This window comes from Rhipicephalus microplus, chromosome 4, assembly GCF_043290135.1.
Source record: "Rhipicephalus microplus isolate Deutch F79 chromosome 4, USDA_Rmic, whole genome shotgun sequence".
NCBI classification, from domain to species: Eukaryota; Metazoa; Arthropoda; class Arachnida; order Ixodida; family Ixodidae; genus Rhipicephalus; species Rhipicephalus microplus.
Window position 1 is genome coordinate 39,497,314 of NC_134703.1, and position 23,245 is coordinate 39,520,558.

General features: G+C 42.7%; 1 protein-coding gene across 2 annotated transcripts in view; it reads right to left on the minus strand.

Moving 5' to 3' along the window:
* Nucleotides 1-15,177, minus strand: part of LOC142814234 (uncharacterized) — a 39,815-nt gene extending 24,638 nt beyond the window's left edge. For both annotated transcript variants that reach the window (XM_075892596.1, XM_075892595.1), the window contains exon 1: nt 15,076-15,177. In XM_075892596.1, the coding sequence (XP_075748711.1) occupies nt 15,076-15,145 (70 nt within the window). In that variant the 5' untranslated portion in view covers nt 15,146-15,177. The remainder of the gene's footprint in view (nt 1-15,075) is intronic.
* Between the last annotated feature and the right edge of the window lie 8,068 nt (nt 15,178-23,245).

Here is a 23,245-nt window from a genome sequence, read left to right on the forward strand (position 1 = left end):
GTGGGGCAGAGCTCGCGTGGTACAGTTCGACAAACTAACGCAGCCCTTTCTCCTATTCAGCGCATCCCACGAAGTGTCGCTACTCGAGCTGACTAAAAGCTTTGTCGTTAGAACGAATCGCCGCATCTTCTCGCGCTAACCTTGGCCAATGCACAAAAAGAGAAATACATTTGCGTCTCCGTAATGCGAGAACGTCATTTTCAAGTCTGTTAAATACCAGTCGCATCAAAAGTTAAGAGATGCAAGTGCACAACATTCACGAAATTTCCGATAAAAAAACTACTCTCAATACCATAGTGTTGATAAGACTTGTAATCCATAGTGATTTTTCATAACATTTTAGGATCATGTCGTAAAACATTACCTGTTTTCTTTTGTAATTTCAGATACCTCGCACGTTTTTACAGCGGAAGCTGTTATGAGATCACAAATCAGGTCACGTGCCACTGTAGTTGTCCGCCACCGCCGCCGGAGTCCGTAACCACATCGCAAGGAATGACAAAAAAAAAACTTGCACCAATGACATAGTGGGTCTTGAACCCGGGTCCACTAGGTGCCAGTCCAGTATTCTACCACTGAGCCACACCGGTTTTTTTTTTGTTTAATTAAAAAAGAGGATGCCATCAGCACTCAGTGTTCCCAGGTGGTCTCCCTCCCAAGTACTGGCCTTGGGCTGACACCCAGCGGACGGAGCCACACTGCTGCTTGGGGCTTGTTGGCAAACTTGCCTTAGGTAGGCTTGATGTCGGGAAAGCAATCGCGTCAATACGACCTATAAGGTGTTTTAAAATGGCGAAAGAACAACCTGTCGTCACACAGTGCGAATAGCGTAACGAGTGGGTCGTTCAATGCTCCAGCCCGTTACAAAAGCTTGTTCTTGTTCACCTATTAACTGTAGCGCATACCCACTTAAGTCATTTTTTCTCATCGTCGTCAGCCACTGCATGACGATTGGCAATTCTTGCAAGTGTTTAGCGGATACCACACTTCTCAGAAGAGTGACAAAAATAGCATAGCGAATGCTGGCCTTGTACCAAAACATTTTACTAATAATGCTGTAGTGGGTATCCAGCAAGTGTGCTTGCAGTAGTTACCCAATGAGTGCTTAGAAAAGGCTCTATAAGGCCGCTCTTCTAGCTTTCGCTGTGACATGTGCTGCGCCTTACGCACAGGCCTGGCATTCTTATCTGTGCAACCTAATCCATTTCGAATTCACAACGTATTAACTGCATTCGTTCTCTGCACAGACAATGACAAGCTATTTCAACGGACGGAGCTTTTAATAATAATGTCTAGCATTTGACGCCCAAAAACCACCACATGATTATGAGAGACGCCGTAGTGGAGGGCACCGAAAGTTTTGACCACCTGGGCTTTTTTGATTGATTGATTGATTTGTGGGGTTTAACGTCCCAAAACCACAATATGATTATGAGAGACGCCGTAGTGGAGGGCTCCAGATATTTCGACCACCTGGGGTTCTTTAATGTGCGCCCAAATATGAGCACACGGCCTACAACATTTCCGCCTCCATCAAAAATTCAGTCGCCGCAGCTGGGATTTGATCCCGCGACCTGCGGGTCAGCAGCCTAGTACCTCAACGACTAGACCACCGCGGCAAGGCCTGGGGTTCTTTAACGTGCACCCAAATCTGCGCACACGGGCCTACCGCATTTGTGCCTCCATCGAAAATGCAACCGCAGCAGCCGGGATTTGATCCTGCGACCTGCGAGGCAGCAGCCGAGTGTCTTGGCCACTGGATCACGGCGGCGGCACAACCAACGGAGTTTTACAATAAACAGTGTTGTTTATTTGAATGAGCGCTGTGCCCTTCTTTAGCTCACACATCTCGTTTTCTAATTATTAAGTATATTTCCAAATTATTGAAACCTCAGTATGGATCCACTATCAGACACCTACATACATACTAAAATGTGTGCACAATTTTTCCCTCTTTTTATTGTACAATTTGAATGCTAACTGAATATATCAGAACCAATACCACATGTCTCTATTCCAAGCAGCGCCCTGCCGCAGTGGTCTAGTGGCTAAGGTACTCGGCTGCTGACTCGCAGGTCACGGGATCGAATCCCGGCTGTGGTGGCTGCATCTTCGATGGAGGCGAAAATGCTGTAGGCCCATGTGCTCAGATTTGGGTGCCCGCTAAAGAACCCCAGGTGGTCGAAATTTCCGGAGCCCTCCACTACGGCGTCTCTCATAATCATATGGTGGTTTAGGGACGTTAAACCCTACGTATCAATCAGTCTATTCCCAGCAGCGGCGGCGGTATTATCAAGGCAGCTAAGGGTATCAGCGTTCACGTGCCGATTTCTGCGTGGGCATTAATACATCGCGCCAGATTAAGGACTCATTCTCGGCTCTGCCCAGCCAGCGAAGCCCTTGTTACTTCGAAGTGTTGATCCACGCCAATCAATCAACCTTTGAAACAACAACGCTAAGTATATCTGAGGCAAGTTTCATTGCACCTAATCCTACTTCCAAATTCACATACGAAGCGTCTTCCATAGCATTAAAAACACAATCAAACAAATCCAGATGGGGGCAACAGTTTCTAAACTCCTGCGCGAGTATATCCAGAGGACGCGCGTGTTTTAAATCCAGCATCTCGATGGTCCTGTTCCATTAATTTTATCTTAATCCCTAGCCGAGTTATGCACCGAATAGGCTCAAGCTACAGAAACGTGCAGTAAGGTCAGGTTCTCGCTTCCATAGCAGCGGCACGTCGCACCTCCTCTTTCAATGTCAGGTTTGCTCATCGCGAAATTATTGAAGCAACGCAAGAGAGAGCGCAGGCGAATGCTGGTTCAATCCACGAGGAGGGGGAGGTTCGTCATCAATCACCCGTCTAATCCCATGCCTCGTATAGTCGGCGTTCGTACGTAATGTCCTCCGAGAGGAGCGTGAAAAACGAGCTGTCCTCGGGGACCACTCGTCGCACGAAAATTGTTTGCTTGCGGTCGGTCGACTAGAGTGTTATACTTCGTTCACCGTTTCTTCTTGTGCGCCGACCGGAACACCCCAATCCCTCACGGTGGCCGAGGCGCACGACGCTCGAGACACTCAAGCACGCTCGGTCACGGAGTCGGGAAGCTGCCGCGGCGGGTCGCCTGGCGAACGCTGATACGTAGTCGTCGTCCTTGAAGCAAGCGATGGGAATCCTGTCAAATATTGATCACGGCTCCATAGTCGGTTGCGAGAGGCCTCCGAAAAAGTCTTTAGGAAATCCTCTCGACGTGCATCCTGTGAGTGCCGCGAGCTGAAATGCAAGTTCGATCAAGAGGAAGGGAAGCGCCTTACGCGAGACATGCCAGTGTAGCCTTAGTAAGTTAACACAATTGTGTTCGAAGAGATTTCTCAGCTAAACAAAATGAGCCAAGCCTCGAATCAATGTCTCAAAACAGACGCCAGAACCTAGTCATCGGAGACGGCAACAGTGTCGTGTCGCAACTCGAAATAGATCTATGTAACTAATGATTAAGAGTCAATGTGGAGGTCGTGATTGGAGAATGCTGAACTGAATGAACGGTAAATTTAGGTCACTGCAAGCTAAGTTATTCGAACAACGCAGACGCGATGACATTATTGTAAAGCATGGGATGAATACATGTTCTAAAGCAAAAGATGAGAGGAACTGAAAGAGGGTGGATGTAGAGAACTCAACGTGACTGCTGCTCGGTATAATGCAAACATATGTAAACACATTCGTTATTTATTCATTCATTCATTCATTCATTCATTCATTCATTCATTCATTCATTCATTCATTCATTCATTCATTCATTCATTTGCTCTCAGGAGTAATGAATTTGTAGTATGAAGGAGAAAAGCCACAGCCTCTGAATACTTCTTTCAAATGGTTTTCGTTTATCTGAAAGACTTGAATATTTGACAAGATGCACCATAAGTACCTGCAAGATTTTTTTCTTGCTCTTATACATATTATGTCACCTGCCACTAGAAGGGCTGGTAGTACTGGTTATCTAAAACAGCAGAAGTGTAAACCGATGGTAATGAGAATTGAGTCATTCACACACACACACACACACACACACACATATATATATATATATATATATATATATATATATATATATATATATATACATATATATATATATATATATATATATATATATATATATATAGAGAGAGAGAGAGAGAGAGAGAGAGAAAAAGAGAGAGAGACCATCAAACGCGTTATTCGAAGGTGGCAGGTTCGGTTCCTGCTTACAGCAAGTCATCTTTTCACCCACTTTTCGTTCTTCCTAGTTACATTACAATTCGGTCTAATTTCTTCCCCTATACTTTCCTTGGCTTTATTGGCTGTTACATCTGATTAATATCGTGTGAAACACAGAAAACTAGCCCTCATATACACTTCTTTTCGTGTAAATATATATATATATATATATATATATATATATATATATATATATATATATATATATATATATATATATATATATATATATATATATATATATATATATATATATATATATATATATATATATATATATATATATATATATATCACTCTAGAAGTCCATAGCTCTATGACTGCTGTCGATGTGCAGTGTGTTGGGCCAGGTTGATCTTTTGAGTTTTATTTTTTGTTAACACTTAGCTAAATATATTGCATTCATTGACACTCACATTGCTTTATTCTTCGCAAACCACTTCATGTTATCTCTCAAATAAGGCAGATGTGCCGGGAAAGATCGAAGCTTGAAGAGATAAAAAGCTTCTGAGCACGAAGTTCAGCTAGGCACATGCGACACTCCGTGTTCAAGAACGTTTCACCACGTCCAAAAACACACAATACCAAAAGCGGATTATGTGTACTAACACGATAGCAACTTCCTCCTGCCTCGCTTTCTTCCCCTTACTAAGAAATCCATTAAAAACTCGTAAGCATATGCTGTCTGTTATAAACATGTATATCTTAATTCAGAAAAAAAATGTCCCCACTATAGGTGGATAGGCAGGTATAGTGAACAATGGCATGCTTATTTAATCTATGTTACAAGGAGTATTTATTCAGCAGTACGCGGTTAGCATTGAAAAGGCTAACGCTTCTCTGAGCACACAGGTTTTGTTTTGCTTCGCTCTGTACTGTAGGGGAAAGTAGCTTATATTCGCAAGGATGATTGGCGACGCCATAGATTATAAAACACAGATGTTCAAGCCAACTGGGTTGCTCGAGACTGGTTCTCACATCGATGTCGTTGCCATCTTTCTTTATTAGGTGGCATTTCCATACTCGTGACATTCTCCGGTCGGCTAATGCTGTTCAATGCGCTCCTAATATTTGCATTACACGCTTGCAGCGTAAGCAAACTTGTCTTCGCCAAAGCGTTTTGCAAACAAAAAAAAAACAATCTCGCTGCATAATGGGCTTCACTTTGCCATTCAAGGAACACCGTTTAGTTTAACGCGCTACCTTTAAAATACCAGGTAGAAGCATTTAATCAATCCTTAAAGAAAAAAGCAGTGACATGGAAAGAGTTCGCGTTCAGGATGAAACTTTTTATACTTGATTGCATACAACGAATAATTTGAGTCGACACGATTAAAAACAGAAGCGTGTCTCCAAGTTAGATACTGCTAAAAAAAAATCAAAGGAAGGACTCTAATGAAGCACCTAATGAATTTAAGCTTCGTATCTCATTCAAAAAGAGAATAAAGCGGTTGGTTTTAATTTGTGTTTCAATGACTGAGGCTCCTAATTATTGTAAGACACAGCACGGTCTCATTTATCTACAGTTTCTTTTTTCCTCTCAAGCTAGCTTAAACATGTTACCTGAAAGACCGTAACAGTGAACCCTTTCCAATTAAGTCAATCTGAGAGCAGAGATGGCCTGCCTCAGTTTCACAAGTATACACAGCAAGGAGGCACCATGAACACTGCCGCATCCATTCTTGATCAAAGGCAGCAATGTTCAATCTTTCGAACATTGACGCGGTTTGCCATCTGCCTTATTTTTTTTCATGCTAGTGCCTCAACATCAGTGATTCAAGAAACAAGGGCCAAAGACTGTGAGCTGTATCATCCTCCTGTACGAGGCACGCCCGATTGTTTCAAGCCCGTTTCCTCCTACGTGAAACGATGCAGCTTTACAACCAGACAGCCCGACACACCGTCCAATTGTACGTATAAAAGGAAGTACGTTGTTCAAAGACACCAATCTGATCCAAAAATACGAAGCAGTGGCAGCGTTAGCAAAGGTACGAGTGTATCACCCGCTGCATGTAATATGTATTAAGAGGCAAATCAATGCAACGAACTGAAACTCACACAATAAATTGGATCAAACATAAGCGCTTGCCTTCAATTCTTGTGTGATTGACTTTTTTGCACTAATTTGCTTCTTCAATAATGCCCCCAAAGCTGACCACCCAAGCAGTTACTTCTAGCTGCATGCATTACCTTGCAAAACAGTTTTTTTAACAATTTGTACGATATAGCGCTATACCCGCAGCAGTCTTTTCATGCTACACTAATTTCTCATTACTATTCTGCTTCTTTGTAATCATCGTACACTGTTATGTTGTTTTTCTATTGTTTTTTTGTTCACTTCTTCGTAACGCTAAACTTTCTGTTCCATCCTTCCTGTAGGGCCGGCGCACATAATGCGCCTCACAGTAGCAGTTACTAGGTGCTGCTTAGTTCCCTTTTCTCCCATTTAGTATATATATATATATATCGTGAAACGTAGTAACATTGCTACTACAAACAACAAAGTTCAGCTGCTTTATTCACAATAAGCCACCTACTCAAAGGTAAAAAGTAAGTGTGTGATAGCGCCTGGCGAGGGCGCGCTTAGCAGAGGCTTTCATCCTAACCGTACATGCGACAAGCTTTCCTCTTTTCTTTATACTTTAATGGGTGGAAGACAATGACATGGAAGTTCTATTCAGCCTCTGAAACTCAATCGTTCGCGTCCCAACGTAACTGCAATGATACTGCTTCTATATAGGAACCCATATCGCAATACGGTTAAGTGCTTATGCTGTTCTTAGACTTCAGGCTAAGTCGCATTCGGTTCTGTTCTCGGTTATTCTTCCGGTTACAATCATGACTGTTTTAGTGCGGTGACAACAATGCACGAATGTGTGTCTGATATCTTGGCTCCAGATAATAGAGGTATACTCTTGTGTACTTCGACATCACGGCTATTAAAACCTCACTTGCTAAATTAGGTGATTGGACTCACACGGAAGCTGAAATTTTACAATCTGAACAGGAAGGCGTCACATAGTTCGATATCCTACGACACCGTGCGAAAGAACTGAGTGAAACGGCTCGACACCACATCGAGAATGTCTTGTTTACGACCCATGTTTTTGCAGGTTGCTCTCACCTGGGCGTTCTGTTCTGGTCTGCCCGGCAATTTCCGATCTGCAGCTGATTCACCATCTTTCGACGAGCCATCATTCCTGCTAGGTGTGAATAAAACGGTCCACTTCAGCGAGAAGCCAACGTCTACTACAGCCACATGGCCCTTGTGTCTCGACGGCATTGGCTCTGGCCGACTAACTACCGTTTCACTCGAGCTGAAAGAGCCACCTCGAAAGCGACCAATACCAAATCTGGGTGCTACAGGCTACTTCGTCTGGCAACGAAAATCGACAACAGCGACGGTGGAAGTGCGCGCCACGGGATATAAATGCCAGTCTGCTGCCTCGCACTTTGGGCTCGACACCGCATCGAGAATGTCTTGTTTATGACCCATGTTTTTGCAGGTCAGTTATCTCAATCATGCTACCAGCATAAAAAGCAGCAATTATTGTCTTCTCGCGGTGTCGTGCCCACCAGAGTGTAGTGATCTAGTGAAACGGGTGTCATTTTGTCTGTCTTTTGCATGTTGTACTTGGTCCGACCTTTTGTTGTTGCTTGCGGGTGACGTTGAGGTAAATCCAGGGCCTATGTCGAAGGCGGAGGCTGACGCATTCGCCCAGGCACTGGAAACTGTACGGGAACTCAAAGATGAATATGCTGCTTTGGTAACGCAACATAACACAGTCCTCGACGAAATGAAGCAACTAAAGCTAAAGGTCGATGCGTTAGAAAAGGTTCAGGCCACCGGAATTGCGGCTAAGGACAGTACAGAACCAGCTCTTCACGATATGTCTGAAAAGCTGAAGTCAACTGTACATGAGATTAAGCGCCTAAGTACAAAAGTGGTATCACTTGAAGAGGCACAGTCTTCGGCAGGTATGAGTTCTAAGGTCACACCTGCAGACACACTGCGAGGATTTACGGATCAGCTTACATTTATTTATTTATTTAATAATACTGTCAACCCTCCAAGAGGGTCATAACAGAGAGGACAATACAATTACATACATAAAAAATGTACAAGGTACATAAAGTTGCGTAACACTCGGCACTTCTCAATGAAAACTGGTATTTCATTAATAACAATTCAGAATTCAAAATAACAATTCAAAATTCACTGACATATTCCAAAATAATGGACATGAGGTCGCTTACATCAAACTCAACAATCTCGTAAGTGTGCCTCTACAGCATTTTCGAAGTCGGTGACATTGTTTAAAACAACAATTGCGTTTGGTAGTTTGTTCCACATTTCTACGACATCCGGGAAGAAAGAATATCGAAACATGTCAGTATTTGTTTGGTATGGTTTTATGACGCAATCGTGGTTAGTTCGGGGATTTATTTTGCCTGGGGGGTGTACATATTTGAACTTATCAATCTTAAGTTGATCGTGAATTATTTGGAAGAATACCTTCAGCCTATATTTTTTTCTCCGCAGTTCAAGAGTATCTAAGTTGCATCTCTGTAACATCAGCGTGACCGATTCCTTTCTTCGGTATGTTGAACAAATAAAACGCGCCGCCAGTCTTTGTATTCTTTCCAGCTTCTTCTTAAGGGTCGCTTGATGGGGACTCCAAACAACGGCTGAGTATTCTAGTATCGTCCTAATGAAGGTGGTGTATGCAATATGTTTTACGTCACGCGATGCATGTTCCAGTGTTTTCCTCAATATGTACAACTTTTGATAGGCTATCGTGCAAACGTTATCTATATGTTCAGTCCATGACAATTTTCGTGTAATTGTTACCCCGAGATACTTGAACTGTTGCGCATGCACCAACAAGTGTCCACCAATGCTGTACGGAAAGGAATGGATAGTTTTCCTTTTACTGATGTGTGTATATGTAGATTTAGAATAATTTATTGACATTTTCCATTTCCTACACCAATTATCTAACTTTTTCAAACAATTCTGAACTTTCAATTGGTCATCTAACTTGGTAATTGTGGCGTAGATTAGGCAGTCGTCTGCAAAAAGTTTAACTTGGACACCCTCTTCTGCCGCCACACTACTGATGTCATTGATATAGAGGAGAAACAATAGTGGTCCCAATACTGAGCCCTGGGGCACCCCTGAAAGTACAGCTAAAGGATCCGATACATGGCCATCCTATCTTCACTCATCACATCAATATCTTCACGATGTGATGAAGCGGAAAATAGGATGCGTCGATCCGACCTACTCTTTTTCGGTTTGGAAGACAATGCTAATGAAGATTGGGCAGCTTCTGAACAGAAAATTATTAAGTTTTGTTCTGAAAAATTGCAGCTTACACTCACTGGTACTCAGTTTGAAAGGGTTCATAGATTGGGTAAACATGATAAAGAAAAGTGTCGACCAATCATTGCCAAACTTACCCTTTTTAAGGATAAGGACCAAATCTTGTCGCGTGCCCGAAATCTGAAGGGCACTACGTTTTCAATACGCGAAGATTTTTCATTGACAACGCGACAGACCCGCAGAAAGCTAATAGAATTCGCCAGAACTCAAAATAAGCCATTTTGGCTTGTAGTGGACAAACTGCGCATCGAAAACGTTACTTACGTCTATGACGCCGTCTCTAAGTCAGTTTACGCTCAAGCAGATAGCTAGAAGGAAACGTACAAGCGTTTAGGAAGCCGGAGCTGCATAAACCTTGCACTCCTCTATCATTAACAGTATCATTCACTAATATTAGAAGCATCTTATCCAAACGTGAAATAGTGTCATCTTATATCGATAATAGCCTTTCTGATATTCTTGTCTTCACTGAGACATGGCTTAACGCTGACATCAATGACAATGAGATTTTTACGCATGCTAACAGATACAACGTCTATCGAAGCGATCGTCCAGACAGAAGGGGGGGTGGTGTTCTTATAGCTGTTAAAAAAATCATCACGTCTTATGTCGTCACTTCCCTTAATAAGATTGAAATTATATGGGTAGTTTGCACAATTCATTCCACAAGGATGTTGCTCGGCAGCTGTTATCGTCCTCCCGATTGTCATCATTCTTTCTTAGAAGAGTTGCGCAGGAGCATTAATTCTGCCATCGAAATCTGTGAGGCTCGCATTGTTTATTTATTCGGTGATTTCAATCTTCCATTTATTGACTGGGAGCAGCTGTCATCTTCTTGTAAGTACTCAACTGACTTCATTAACTTAACTTTAGACTTTCACTTGGCTCAGGTTGTCACTCACTCAACTCGCGGTTCAAATACACTTGACCTCGTTCTTACAACTGCACCTGAAACTATAGAGCACATAAACTATTTGAATGGCTTTAGTGACCACAAACTGCTGCAAGTTGATCTTTCCATCTTGCCACCTTTTGCAGGAACCGAATCAAAGGAAATTAGAGATTATAATATAGCCGATTTCGATGCCATTAACAGGAAACTTGAGTCTTTCCTTGACAATGTGCTGCTGCCTTCCTTTTACAGTCGCTCAGTTGAGGAAAACTGGGTTCTTTTCAAGAATGCGATTTCAGCCCTAATAGAAAAACACGTGCCGTTGATAACGATTACAAATCATAAAACTAATCCATGGTTCACAAAGTTTTTGCGCAGACTTAGAAACAAAAAGAAGCGGCTTTATCGGTCTGCAAAAAATTCGCGTTCACACACGTCTTGGGATAGATACGAGGAATGCCTAAAGAATTATTGCCACGAAATTACAACTGCGAAAAATAAATACTATTCCCAGGATTTGCCTTCACTCCTAAAATCTAATCCGACAAAATTCTGGAAAGTAATACGTCCTGATCGGGACGATAACTTCATTTCATTACAAGATGCAAATAACACTCCTTTTGCCGACACTGATTGTCCTCATGTCTTTAATTCATTCTTTTCATCCGTGTTTACTAGCGAGCATGCTCATCTTCCAGAAATTGTTGAACGCGATTACTCATTCATGACACCTATAGATATCACAATTGAAGGCATAGTTAAAATTATTGAAAATCTGAAGATGTCATCATCTTCTGGTATTGACGATATCAATTCAAAAATATTAAAGAACACTGTTTATGTGTCTGGCATTATCCTGTTTCACATTTTTCGGCAGTCACTCGCTACAGGAATGTTGCCTTCTGACTGGACGATAGCGAAGGTAGTGCCAGTTCATAAAAGTGGTAGTAAAAGTTCACCTGGAAATTATCGCCCCATTTCCTTGACGTGCATATGTTGCAAGATGCTTGAGCATATCATAGCTTCTAACATTTATGCGCATCTAGAATCTAACAATTTCTTTTTCTCAAACCAGCACGGGTTCCGAAAGGGTCGTTCTTGCGAGACTCAACTCTTTGATTTCACCACCGACTTACATTCTAACATGAACAGTAATCTACAGACAGATTGTTTATTTCTTGATTTTGCAAAGGCATTCGATCGTGTTGCTCATTGTCGCTTGATATTAAAACTGTCATCACTAAAACTTGATTCACTCACGCTAACATGGCTCAGAAACTTCCTAACTAACCGCCAACAATTCACTATCACCAACAATCACTCTTCATGACTCTGTTACGTTACCTCTGGTGTACCACAGGGCAGTGTTCTTGGTCCCTTACTTTTCCTCATCAACATTAACGAACTGCCTGACAACTTATCCTCATGTATGCGTATATTTGCCGATGACAGCATTATCTATCGTCCCATCCGCAACAATAGCGATCATCTAACTCTTCAAAAAGACCTCGAGCATATAATTGAGAGGTGCAAAACATGGCAGATGACACTTAATGTTTCCAAATGCAAACTAATCACCTTTAGTCGCAAACGTGATAACTTTAATAGCCAATACATAATTGATAATAGCATTGTAGAACGCTCTGATCATTACAAATACCTAGGCATAAACTTAACTTCTACACTTTCGTGGTCTACACATATCACTTCTATCTGTGCCAACACATCAAGATCATTAGATTTTCTGTGCCGAAATCTATACAGTGCTCCCTCCAATGTGCGCAAACTGGCTTATCTTGCTCTAATCCGTCCACAACTGGAGTTCGCATCCTCCATTTGGTCACCATATCAACAATACCTCATAGATAAGTTGGAATGTATACAGAACAGAGCTAGTCGATTCATAGCGCGTAATCACAGCTACCCGTCCAGCGTAACACAGATTAAACATAGCCTTGCACTCGAGCCACTGAAAATTCGCCGCGACATCTCACTTTTATTACTATTTCACAAACTCATCCACACCAGCATGATGCCATCTGTTCACCTTAATCTAGCACATCGAACTTCGAGCAGACTACATAACACCTTTAGCTTATCACGCATGTATGGCAATACTAACGCTTTCAACCAGTCGGCTCTTCCACGAGCTATTCGTTTGTGGAATGATTTGCCAGATGATCTTGCGTCAAAACAAGACCACACAAAGTTCTATCATACTCTTAAAAAGTACTTATGCACCAAAAACTGCTCTATCGCATCTTCGTAACCATCAGTGTTTATAGGACTGTTGCCAATGTTTTTGCACTATTGCTAGGTTGTAGTTACTGTCATAATAGTTTTTTTTTATTACCTTCACATACTGTAACTCACTTTTAAAGTATGTATTTTGCTTACATGTTCATAAGTTGAACTGCATTTTCTAATATATTCATTATTTGCCAATGTATATGTAGATATTATGTATATATATTTTGCTAACATATTATCTGTACCGCCCCCCTTACACAATGCCCCTCGAGGGCTCTGTAAGGTACTGTAAATAAATAAATAAAAAATATAATGTAATGTATTAGACCTATCAAAATTCACGCATATTATTTGTTTGTCAATGTAATGAAAATGAAGTTGCAGTTGCATTCAGATGTATTCTTTCAGCATCAGTGGATCCCTTCTATTTCTGAGACACATTAGAAATAGGTTTAGAATGTTGTAGGTAGCTGGCATACCTAGCCTTGCAAAATTTGCAGGTTTACCCTTTTCTCATCATATTGAACCAATGTTTTTTTATATAGGTAAGCGTGGGCATGCTGCCAGAAAAACACACAATACACTAATAAGCGTTATCCGTATGCGGTAGTTACGTTCGTTTATTTGCGTACCCATGCTAATTAATACGCTCGAAACTGTGTGAGTTGCATAAAAGAAGGCAGAAAAGTCTTTCGCGTTTGTTTTGCAAATGTAAACGAAAAAGTCATTTCAGAACGACGCATAGCCTAGCTATATTACCGCCAGAATAACAATATGTAGAAGTACAAGATGTAAGAGATACATATTGTATGTACCCAGAACTCCTTTTTTCACCGACTAATATTACCTTGCTATGACATCTGTGTGTCACACCGCTCATTTGTTTACTTTATTATCTCTTTCCCCAAAGCTTTTTTTGTTCCGTCTATACTAACGCTTTCCTAATGCAGAGCACAAAAAGGCATTGCACCAGCGAGTACACGACGACGTATGCGTTTCTCTGAACCTGTCCTAGCAAATTGTAAACTACAGGTGTCTCGTATGCAGTGCGTTTTTCACACAGCACAGAAAACTTCGAAATAATTGCTTACATGCGAGCAACGCATCACCACACCTTACCTAAACCTCTAGGCTAAGTACACTTTTTTTTTTTTGTAAAGCTGGCTTTTTTGCAGTAGTACCCTATTTGAGGTAGTGAGAGCTTTACAGGGGGGAGGGGGTGGGGGGCAGAGAAGCTGTTGTCTTATTTTCAGAATTTGTTGAGTCCGAACCCTCTTAATACGGAGTAATGGCCACCATGGTAACTGTGGGGTTATAGTGCTGCTCGGCTGCTTGTTCATAAAACTTGTGTTACGCACCAAGGCTGCCACCCGAGCGCTCACTCACCGGGCATACACTCATACAAAGTCCAGCTCCGGAACCCGATTTCAATCCAGCTGTCACCTTGAAAGATATTACCTCTCTTCTCTCTTTATCAATCCTCTCATAGTCTCTACCCCCCTCCTCTGTAAGGGCCTCAGCAGGGCGGAGGAGCACTGGCTTCTGCGTCTCTTTACCGATACTGTACTGTGCCCAGCAGTACTGAAGTACTTCAATTCAGCCTTTCCGGGCACGCACCCGCACCGTGCAGAGGAGTCTTGGGACACCTATCACAAGGTGTGGGCATTCTCCTCAAATCCCACCTACCCACCCCATTCCCCCCTACACCCCAGAGAACTAGGAAGCTGTCCCGCTCGGCTGCTATGGTACATGCATTGGTGGCTAGAGCCCCGGCCAACTCAGCCGCTAAAGGGATACCGGACTATAAGATCCCCTCCTAGTATTTTTGGAGGGCAGGCCTTTCAGACTCGTCTCATCCATACTTCTCACTGTAAATATACTAATAAATATGTTCCACACCCCCCCCCCCGGCTTTCTTTTTACGGTATGCTATTCTCCCTTACAAATTGAAGAAATAATTGCCTTCTCTAGCCTCAACTCACCACTCAACCACTCCTTTTCCATCTCTAAATGAGTCCAAAAGGCGATTGCCAGCTCAGTATTATTTTTGTAAGGTCGAATCAGGAGGGCGCCTAAGTGGTCTGGTGGGCACATCATTATTACGCGAGCTAAAAACGAGATGGTGATAAAACGACAGGCAAGGCGCTAATGTCTGAAAGAACTACCGACTCACTGCATTGTCTGTTGTGTTTTAACCATTCTCTGTCTATCGCTCTTTGTTGCCAGTAAATCAGGAACATGATTTCTTGAACAGCCTGGTGATCACGCGCAGCGAATCTGACTTACGTGAGTAGGCCTTGAGCTTCTCGAGGTATGTGGCTGACGCTGAGTCGTTGAGGAAGACGACCACTTTCATCTCCGTGCTCGAACAGGTGACGTCATATTGAACTGCAAAAAAAAAAGAAAGAAAGAATGCAAACCGTAAACATCTTGAATAACTTCAGTGGTCAGACCACACTTGCCGAGATAGCTCGAGTTTGCTCTCTAATGTTACTCCGCCGAAAAATCAGAAGAAACTAAGCACTAACAGCGTCGCAACAATGACACATGTTGAATAATCCCATGTGCTTGAAATTTTCGAAACCCTAAACTAAAGTGTATCCTATATCACCTATATATACATATGTTGTTTTAGGGTACACAACAGCAAGATATATTAACTTTTCTTAGCACACCTTTCACATCTCCCAATGTAAGTAAAGCAGTTGTCTATAGCTCATACACATGTACAATCTCTGGTTGTTCATAGAGAAGCCTCCGGCTCTCTCAGCAATAAATATGTAGCGTGCACAAAGTTATATAATGAATAATCTATGTAATAATTGTTAGGCTTTAACATCCCCAAATCACCATAGGAATATGACAGACGCCGTAGTGGAAGGCTTCGAAAATTTTGACCACCTGAGGTTCTTTGACGTGCACCTAAATCTAAAATAATCCATGTGCGATATACCATACAAAAAGATTAGGACAAAGTAATTTATTCGACCAGAGTTTTTATTTCTTTGAGCAAACGTTTCTTTGCTCTCTGGATATCCAAGCTATCTATCCTCGTAAACACCACCTTAAATGAATCACTGAATAGGCACTTATCCTCGCATTCTATTTACTTTGTGTATACTTTCTAGCCACTGCTAGTACAAAGTCCGGGATGTACTTCGCAAACACTTCATAAGCACTGTCTATCTGACGTGTCCGTTCGGACAAAGCACCAATATATTGCGCTACCATTCAAATAAATTCGGGGTTCTATAAAGTGGGTGGAAGCCGAAGAATAAACAGTCATTTATTCAAGAACTTTATTAAAAGCTTGTGAAGATTTTAGGCCACCGTGTTGTCCACGAGGGACACGAAAATAATTTCTCAAGTTCATCAGTAAATCTTGCTGTGATAAATTATTTCTGTGTGTTTTTTTTTTTTTGCTTCAGTGATATGCGCTCTTCTTCACAGCTTGAGACGCATAGAAAAAAAAACACTTACCAATGCAACCTTTCTTCTGCGTAAAATCTCTTCCCTGACACTCATAACGTTTTACTTCAAGAACATGTTCAGTGAACCAACAATTTTTCGTAAACTTTTTTATATATTACCAATTGAGTTCATTGCAAAGACAGTTCCGGTACCTTCTTTTTTGTAATAGTTAAATTAGCTTTTCCCTGACTTAGGTTAACTATTCAAAAAATATATTTTACATCCAAGCAATGCTTATGTTTGCCTTTTCTTTCAATTATTGCATCGACTATTAAGTACCAAACTACGTTCAGCCGCTAGCTCATTTTGCTATGTTAGTGCATTCTGCACTTCACGTGGTTTCGCGCTGCCTCCAATATCGGTACATTTTAGACCAAGCGAGGACGCCATGTGATGATACCATCCCGCGACGCCACGTTGTGTGGCGTCACTATGGCGCGACAAATCTGAACGATTTGTGACGTCATTTTGGCGTCATATGGTGATGTCACCAATGGCGGTTTTTTTTTTGGTTTTTTTGCACCAGTCGTGATGACGCCGTCGAAGTGAAAAGCCGACGCCACCCACCGAACGCCGTCGGTGAATAATTTTGGCGTTGGATGAGACGTCTCACGTTCTGGCCTTCATAATAAAAAGTATATATATCAGTAACTTTAACTACGTATGACAGAAGGTGATGTTTCGTGCAAACACTAAATTGATCCGCGGAATTTCAATTTTTCTCAAAAAGAAATATAGACGCAGTAAGGCGGTGCAAAAGATATTTTTAAATACGCAGACGACGCACAAGCATTTGAACGCGTACGTAACTTTGCGTAGTAAGTACCGACACTGTCTGACAAATTAGTCAGACAAACATCAAAGAAGATCACCAAGTGCAGCACGGTCCAACGATTTACCGAAATCTAAAAGAAGATCCCGCAGATGTTTCGCTAACGTGGTAACACGGCAATAACCAAGTCATTCGCTATAAAAAGCACAACAGGGCACTTGCGAAAACTCCACGTGTGATTTTTTTTTTCTCCCCCTAAAACTAGGCGCATTCGGGTATTGCTGCAGCATCACTTTGGCGCGGGAGTTCCACCTACAGCACTGGACGCAATGTACATACCGGCAGAGCCAGCTTGAATCAAGAGTAAGTACTTTAAAACTGCTTTCTTTTAAATAATGATAGTAATATAAAATACAATCATGGCATGATTTCAGTGCAGTGCACTTTGACAAGGCATCAAACTTAATTGAGCTTTTCTTTTCATATTACTTTTAACTCGAAAATGTATCAGGCAAAGCTTAAAATGAAAAAAAATGAAGAACTATCTACAAGCAAATGCTAGACCAGCGGCGCAGCGCTTGTCTCATCACTAACTCCGCCTGTTATTTTTCACCGCTGCAGGAGATTATGAAAGCTGTTGTCGCCAGCAGGGTATCGTGCTCGCGTAAAGACTTCGTTTGCAGCACGAGCTTAAAAACACATTACGAGTGGGCGTGAAAGGCGTATGTGCGAATTCCTTCATCCTTGCAAAAGATACCAACGCGTCAGTAGCAGGCTTTAGGAAAAACTTCTAGCACGCCCGAGTGCAACACTTGCGAAATCTGCGACAGGCGTACGACTAAAAGATGGATTAAGTCACAATCCTATAGAAGTAACGGGTAGCTATAAGGAAGAATAAAAAAATTGCAGACGAGATTGAGCTCCCGAAGACTCCGTAAAAGACGCACCCGGGCCAAGTGTTTCTGCGTGATTCTAAGTGGCTGTCGAAACTGTCATCAATAAAAGCATATTTGTCATTCCAGTCCGATTTAGCTCTTTCGCAAGAAGTATATATTTCTTTCCTTTGTATGTTTTAGTGGCGCAAAAAAATAAGTATATTTAGAACGTAAAAGTATACAAAAGGCGTTTTCTTTCACCACACAGCAAGCTGACGCTTTCAATCGGTAGCTTTCTTTTGTTTCCTTTATTTCAATTTTATGTAATTTTAATTGACGTAATGCAAGCTAAGCTCGTGACGAATTCGGGCGGTTTGCAAAGTGCATGAGAAGAAGCTAGGTATTCGAAAACTCGTCTGTCATTTTATTTGAAAACATTTTTTTCGTTCAGAGAATTGATAAGATGGAAGAAAAAGATCACTGACGATATTTTATTACTGAATCTAATGAAGCTATGACAGGTGAAAAAAAAAATATTTCTTAGGAGTATATGTGTTTCATTTTTATCACACCTGCATCTGTCTCACTCTAGATGCTACTGATATTCTGCATACTTTTCTCACTCACTCACTCACTCACTCACTCATTCACTCACTGTCTATGCTTCTTCTTTTTATTTTCATAAAGTTATTTTATTTATTTACTTCCAACTTGAGTAAGTGTGAATAAACCATAGAACAAACGCGAGAACTAAACGAAAATTTATCGTATGCATTTTTTGCCAGTCATTGCTCGCAGTGACATTTTCACTTTATCTGGCGTGAAAAAACTTTTAAAATAATTACCTGCTGGTTGATTTTTTTCACGCGAGAATTCTTTTTATTTCTTCAGCTCATTTACTGTTTTCAATGGCTGCTAATCTATGCCTTTATTCCTCTAATAAACTATCTTAACCAAACCCTTCCATTTTTGAGCAGTGTATTTAATCACTTTGTGCGTGCGTGCTTGCGTTCGTGTGTGTGTGTGTGTGTGTGTGTGTGTGTGTGTGTGTGTGTGTGTGTGTGTGTGTGTGTGTGTGTGTGTGTGTGTGTGTGTGTGTGTGTGTGTGTGTGTGTGTGTGTGTGTGTGTGTGTGTGTGTGTGTGTGTGTGTGTGTGTGTGTGTGTGTGTGTGTGTGTGTGTGTGTGTGTGTGTGTGTGTGTGTGTGTGTGTGTGTGTGTGTGTGTGTGTGTGTGTGTGTGTGTGTGTGTGTGTGTGTGTGTGTGTGTGTGTGTGTGTGTGTGTGTGTGTGTGTGTGTGTGTGTGTGTGTGTGTGTGTGTGTGTGTGTGTGTGTGTGTGTGTGTGTGTGTGTGTCCTCTTCAGGATTTTTTAGCGACTTTCCAATTGATGAGTTTATATTATCTTACATCCCAACGTACCCCACTACTCTGGCGCCTTCTGTATGTTTCGGTTTCTCGTCATAGTTACAGAAATATTAAAGCTGCAGAACTTTCCGACAAACTCAAAAGTTAACTTTTCCGGTTATTCTTGGCTCTGATTTCTTTCTTCTTTTTTTTAATGGAGGTATCAATCATTGCGCGCACGAAGAGCAGCTAAAAGAAGTACGAACAAAGCCAGCGCCGCTACAGACTTCACCAAGTCTGAGGACACCGTCTCCCGGATTGCGTTCCAGGGTTCAACCCATCAATATCCCAGCAAGTAACCCCGGTCTCCGACGGGTTGAATTATTGAGTCAAGTGGGGGGTCTCTTGAGTCGCGTCTTGCACTGACGCGGGGCGAATTTATTGTCTGATACGCTGGAAACGCCGAAAGAGCGTTATTTTTTATTTATTGTATATATTTTTTCGCGCACTACACGCAATACGCGTGTGGCCTCAGTTTGACGACAAGGCCACCACGCGCCAAAATGACCTTTTGTCTTTACTGTAGCGACTCTTGAATGCGGCAGTGGTTCGCGTTTGAAAAAAAAAAAGCGGGAAATATTTATGTTGGCGTTATATCCATTCAGGCGTTCTTGTGGTGAGATTCGAAAGACCCAAAATGCAAGGCGAGAATTTTTTTTTCTCAGTATGTAAGCTGCCCCAGCTATATGCCATAGTTGAGTCATAGTTTACTTTTATTATTTTGTTACACTGACGCGCAATAGCTAACAAAATGCTCGAGAAGCATTGTAGAATAAATTTAAAAAGCAAACTAAAGCGTTTTCGAGAGTTAAACCTCTGATAATATTCAGGCACACTTCGGGAAAGTAAGGATGAATTCTGCCTGCCGAGCGTTCTTGAATTTACATCTAAACAAAAACACGCTGTTGTTCCTGTAATGTGCATCCATCATAGCACCGCCACCTAAGGAGAGAGTCATAAGCCTCGGACTCAAGTGCTGAAGTCACGCAGCTTGGCCGCCAAGCCACCACGACGTCTACGACGCTGTAGATAGACCTTCCTTTTGTATATAGGCTTCCTCGCAGAAAGGAAAGAGTCGCAGGAACCTTAAGTCATTATGTTATACAGGCGCTTCGGAACTAACTTATAGGCGCTTGAAGTACTAGAGTGAACGCAACGCTTGAAAGCACACTTTTTGCACGCTCGAAAATTTTTGTTACAACACCAAGGTCTATTGAGATTGGCTGTACCGCAAGTTCTATAGCGAGCGCAGACGTCAACGGTAGGCGCTGACGTGCAAAATTCAGTATTCAAAGTGGGTCACACCTGCCCCATGGTGACGGCAGCTTCCAAACACCACACGCGCGTGTCACAACTAGTAAGGCACGCGCTCCCATTTATCACTTCCGCTACTCGTGAGAAAATACTCCACATTCCAGGCGCCTCTATTGCACCTGCATTTTTCGGCTTCTCTGTTAGTACGCTCCGACAAAGGTTGACAACAGCAACAAACAAAATTTTTCGCGTGCTAGAGCTGCTTCAATAGTGTAGAAGTTGGGATCCTTCGTAATCTAACGCGAGGCCCCTCGCAACAAAAAAACAAGCCCGACGACACATGGTGCGGTACATCTAATAGTGAAGCTGAGTTCTAGCATTTTATGCGTTTCATCTTTGCAGTTGCGCTGTCGTGCCGCAACGACGCTGCACCTGTATTACACAGCACTAATTATTTCACGCCGCCCGTACTGCGGAATTTATAGCGTTCATCTTTGCAAGTGCGCTCGGGTGGTCGTGCGCTTCCGGGATTAGCGAAGATAGGCCTACGTAAACGCTGCCTAGTTTGTTTGTTTGTTTTCTTGTACTACTCCTCTCACCAGACCCCAAAACCCCATATATGGCAAAGCATTCACAACTACGCATCTCCACATAGCACAAAACAAAGTAATGAAGTACGAGGGGACCGGAAAAACATTTCGCGCGTCCCCACACATACAACGCTTGGAGCACGCCGATAGAGATAACGCCGCGGGACGGGCGTGTAAAACGACGCGTGATATGAAAGAAAGAAGTGAAAAGGAAAATAACAGTGCCCTGGGAGAGTCCAAAGAGAGAGAGAGAGAGAGAAAACGAACTATAGAGGGAGGCGTTGTACGCGGGAAACGGGCAAAGCAGACGGGATAACGGGACACGCGTTGCGGTGTTAGCGTGTGCAACGCCAGCAATGCACGCGGCTGTGTCCACCGCTGCCTGTAGCTCGTCGGGCACGTCCCCTCCCCGGCAATCGCATCACACGGCCGCACGTGCCCGCTGCCCCCGGAAAGTCTTTCTCTCTGTGCACGCCGTGCGCGCCGTTTCGACCGACGTCAACAACGAGACCGGATTGAGTGAAGCTACGTCCCTGCGTTTCTGTCCATCCTCTCGCTCCGTATGTGCGAACGTGTTCGGCTTCGACGGGCCAAAGAAGATTGTTTCGCTACGGGTGATGTCTCTCCCGCGAGAGCGCGGCAATGCGAAATGCATGGTGAAAGGAAAGTATACAAACGGGAAGAGGAAATCTTAACTTTGGCGAGACGTTGGCGCCTATACGGGAACTACATGGGCGACACGTCATTCCTTGCGTTGGCTTCGCGAAGAAAACGTGACTGAACAAAATGTAGGTTCGATAGGAAAGCCTCCGAAACAGACTAGTTTGGGAAGCGATATTATGGTGACAGATGAAATAGCATCATCAGCGAGGAATCTGAGGCTTCCGTAAAGGAACTATTGTGTTTATCATCATTAGCCTGACTACGCTCACTGCAGTACAAAGGCCTCTCCAATGTTCCGCTAGTCAACTCGGTCCTGTGCTTCAACTCGGTCCTACCATTTTGTACCCGTAAACTTCCTAACCTGATCTGCCCACCTAACTTTCTGTCTCCCATTCACTAGCTCGCCTTCTCTCGGAATGCAGTCTGTGATCCTCAAATAACAGCGGTAATCTTCTTTCTAGCTACGTGCCCTGCCCATTACCATTTCTTCTTCTTGATTTTGACCATGATGTCCTTAACACGCGTTTGTTCCCTGATAAACTCTGCGCTTGTCTTCTAGGATTAAACCTATCATTTTCCTTTCCATTGCTCTCGGATTCGTCCTCAACTTAAGTTGAATAATCCGTAAAGTATCGCGTTTTGTGAATTCTACTAATAACTCCCCTCTGATGTTTATAGTATTGATGCCATAACCCCCTACTGCCTGGTCTCCAGCCTGATTCTTGCCTACCTTGGTATTGACATTGGTATTGAAGTCGACCATTAGTATAGTATATTGTGTTTTTACCTTACTCATTGCCAACTCTGGATCTTCATAGCAGCTTTCAACTAGTACGTCATGACTTGATGTAGGCGAGTAGGCCTGTACCACCTTCATCTTGTACCTCTAATTAGGTTTCCTTACGATACGAGCCACCCTTTCGTTAATGCTACAGTATCCCTCTATGTTACCAGCTGCATTTATATGGATAAAGATCCCCACCCCCAGTTCTCTTCTGTCCGCCATGCTACGATAGCAAGGACGTGCCCATTATGTAGCACTGTGTAGGCCTCAGATCACATTCAACGCCCTCTAGTTACTCGAATAGCACAGCTAGTCTTGAATCATTCGACAAGCTTCTAGCGTTAAATGTTGCAAAGTTCAGTTTCCAATGGCTGCCTGTCCGGACCCAGAGATTCTCAGCACCCCCTGCTTTTTCGCAGATCTGACTGCCACCGTGGTCAGTTGCTTCGCATCCGCTAGGACTGAGGGGCGAGGGTTAATTGGCGCATCCATGTGGAAGCTAGTGGTCAGATACTGCACCGGTGAAGCCACACACGAGCCCTCTTTAATGTAATTCCATCCTCACAGAGATAACCTTTTTAATCCGGTAGCAAATTGCGCACCACTGCCACTAGGATTCGAACCACAGACTTCTCGCACTCGAG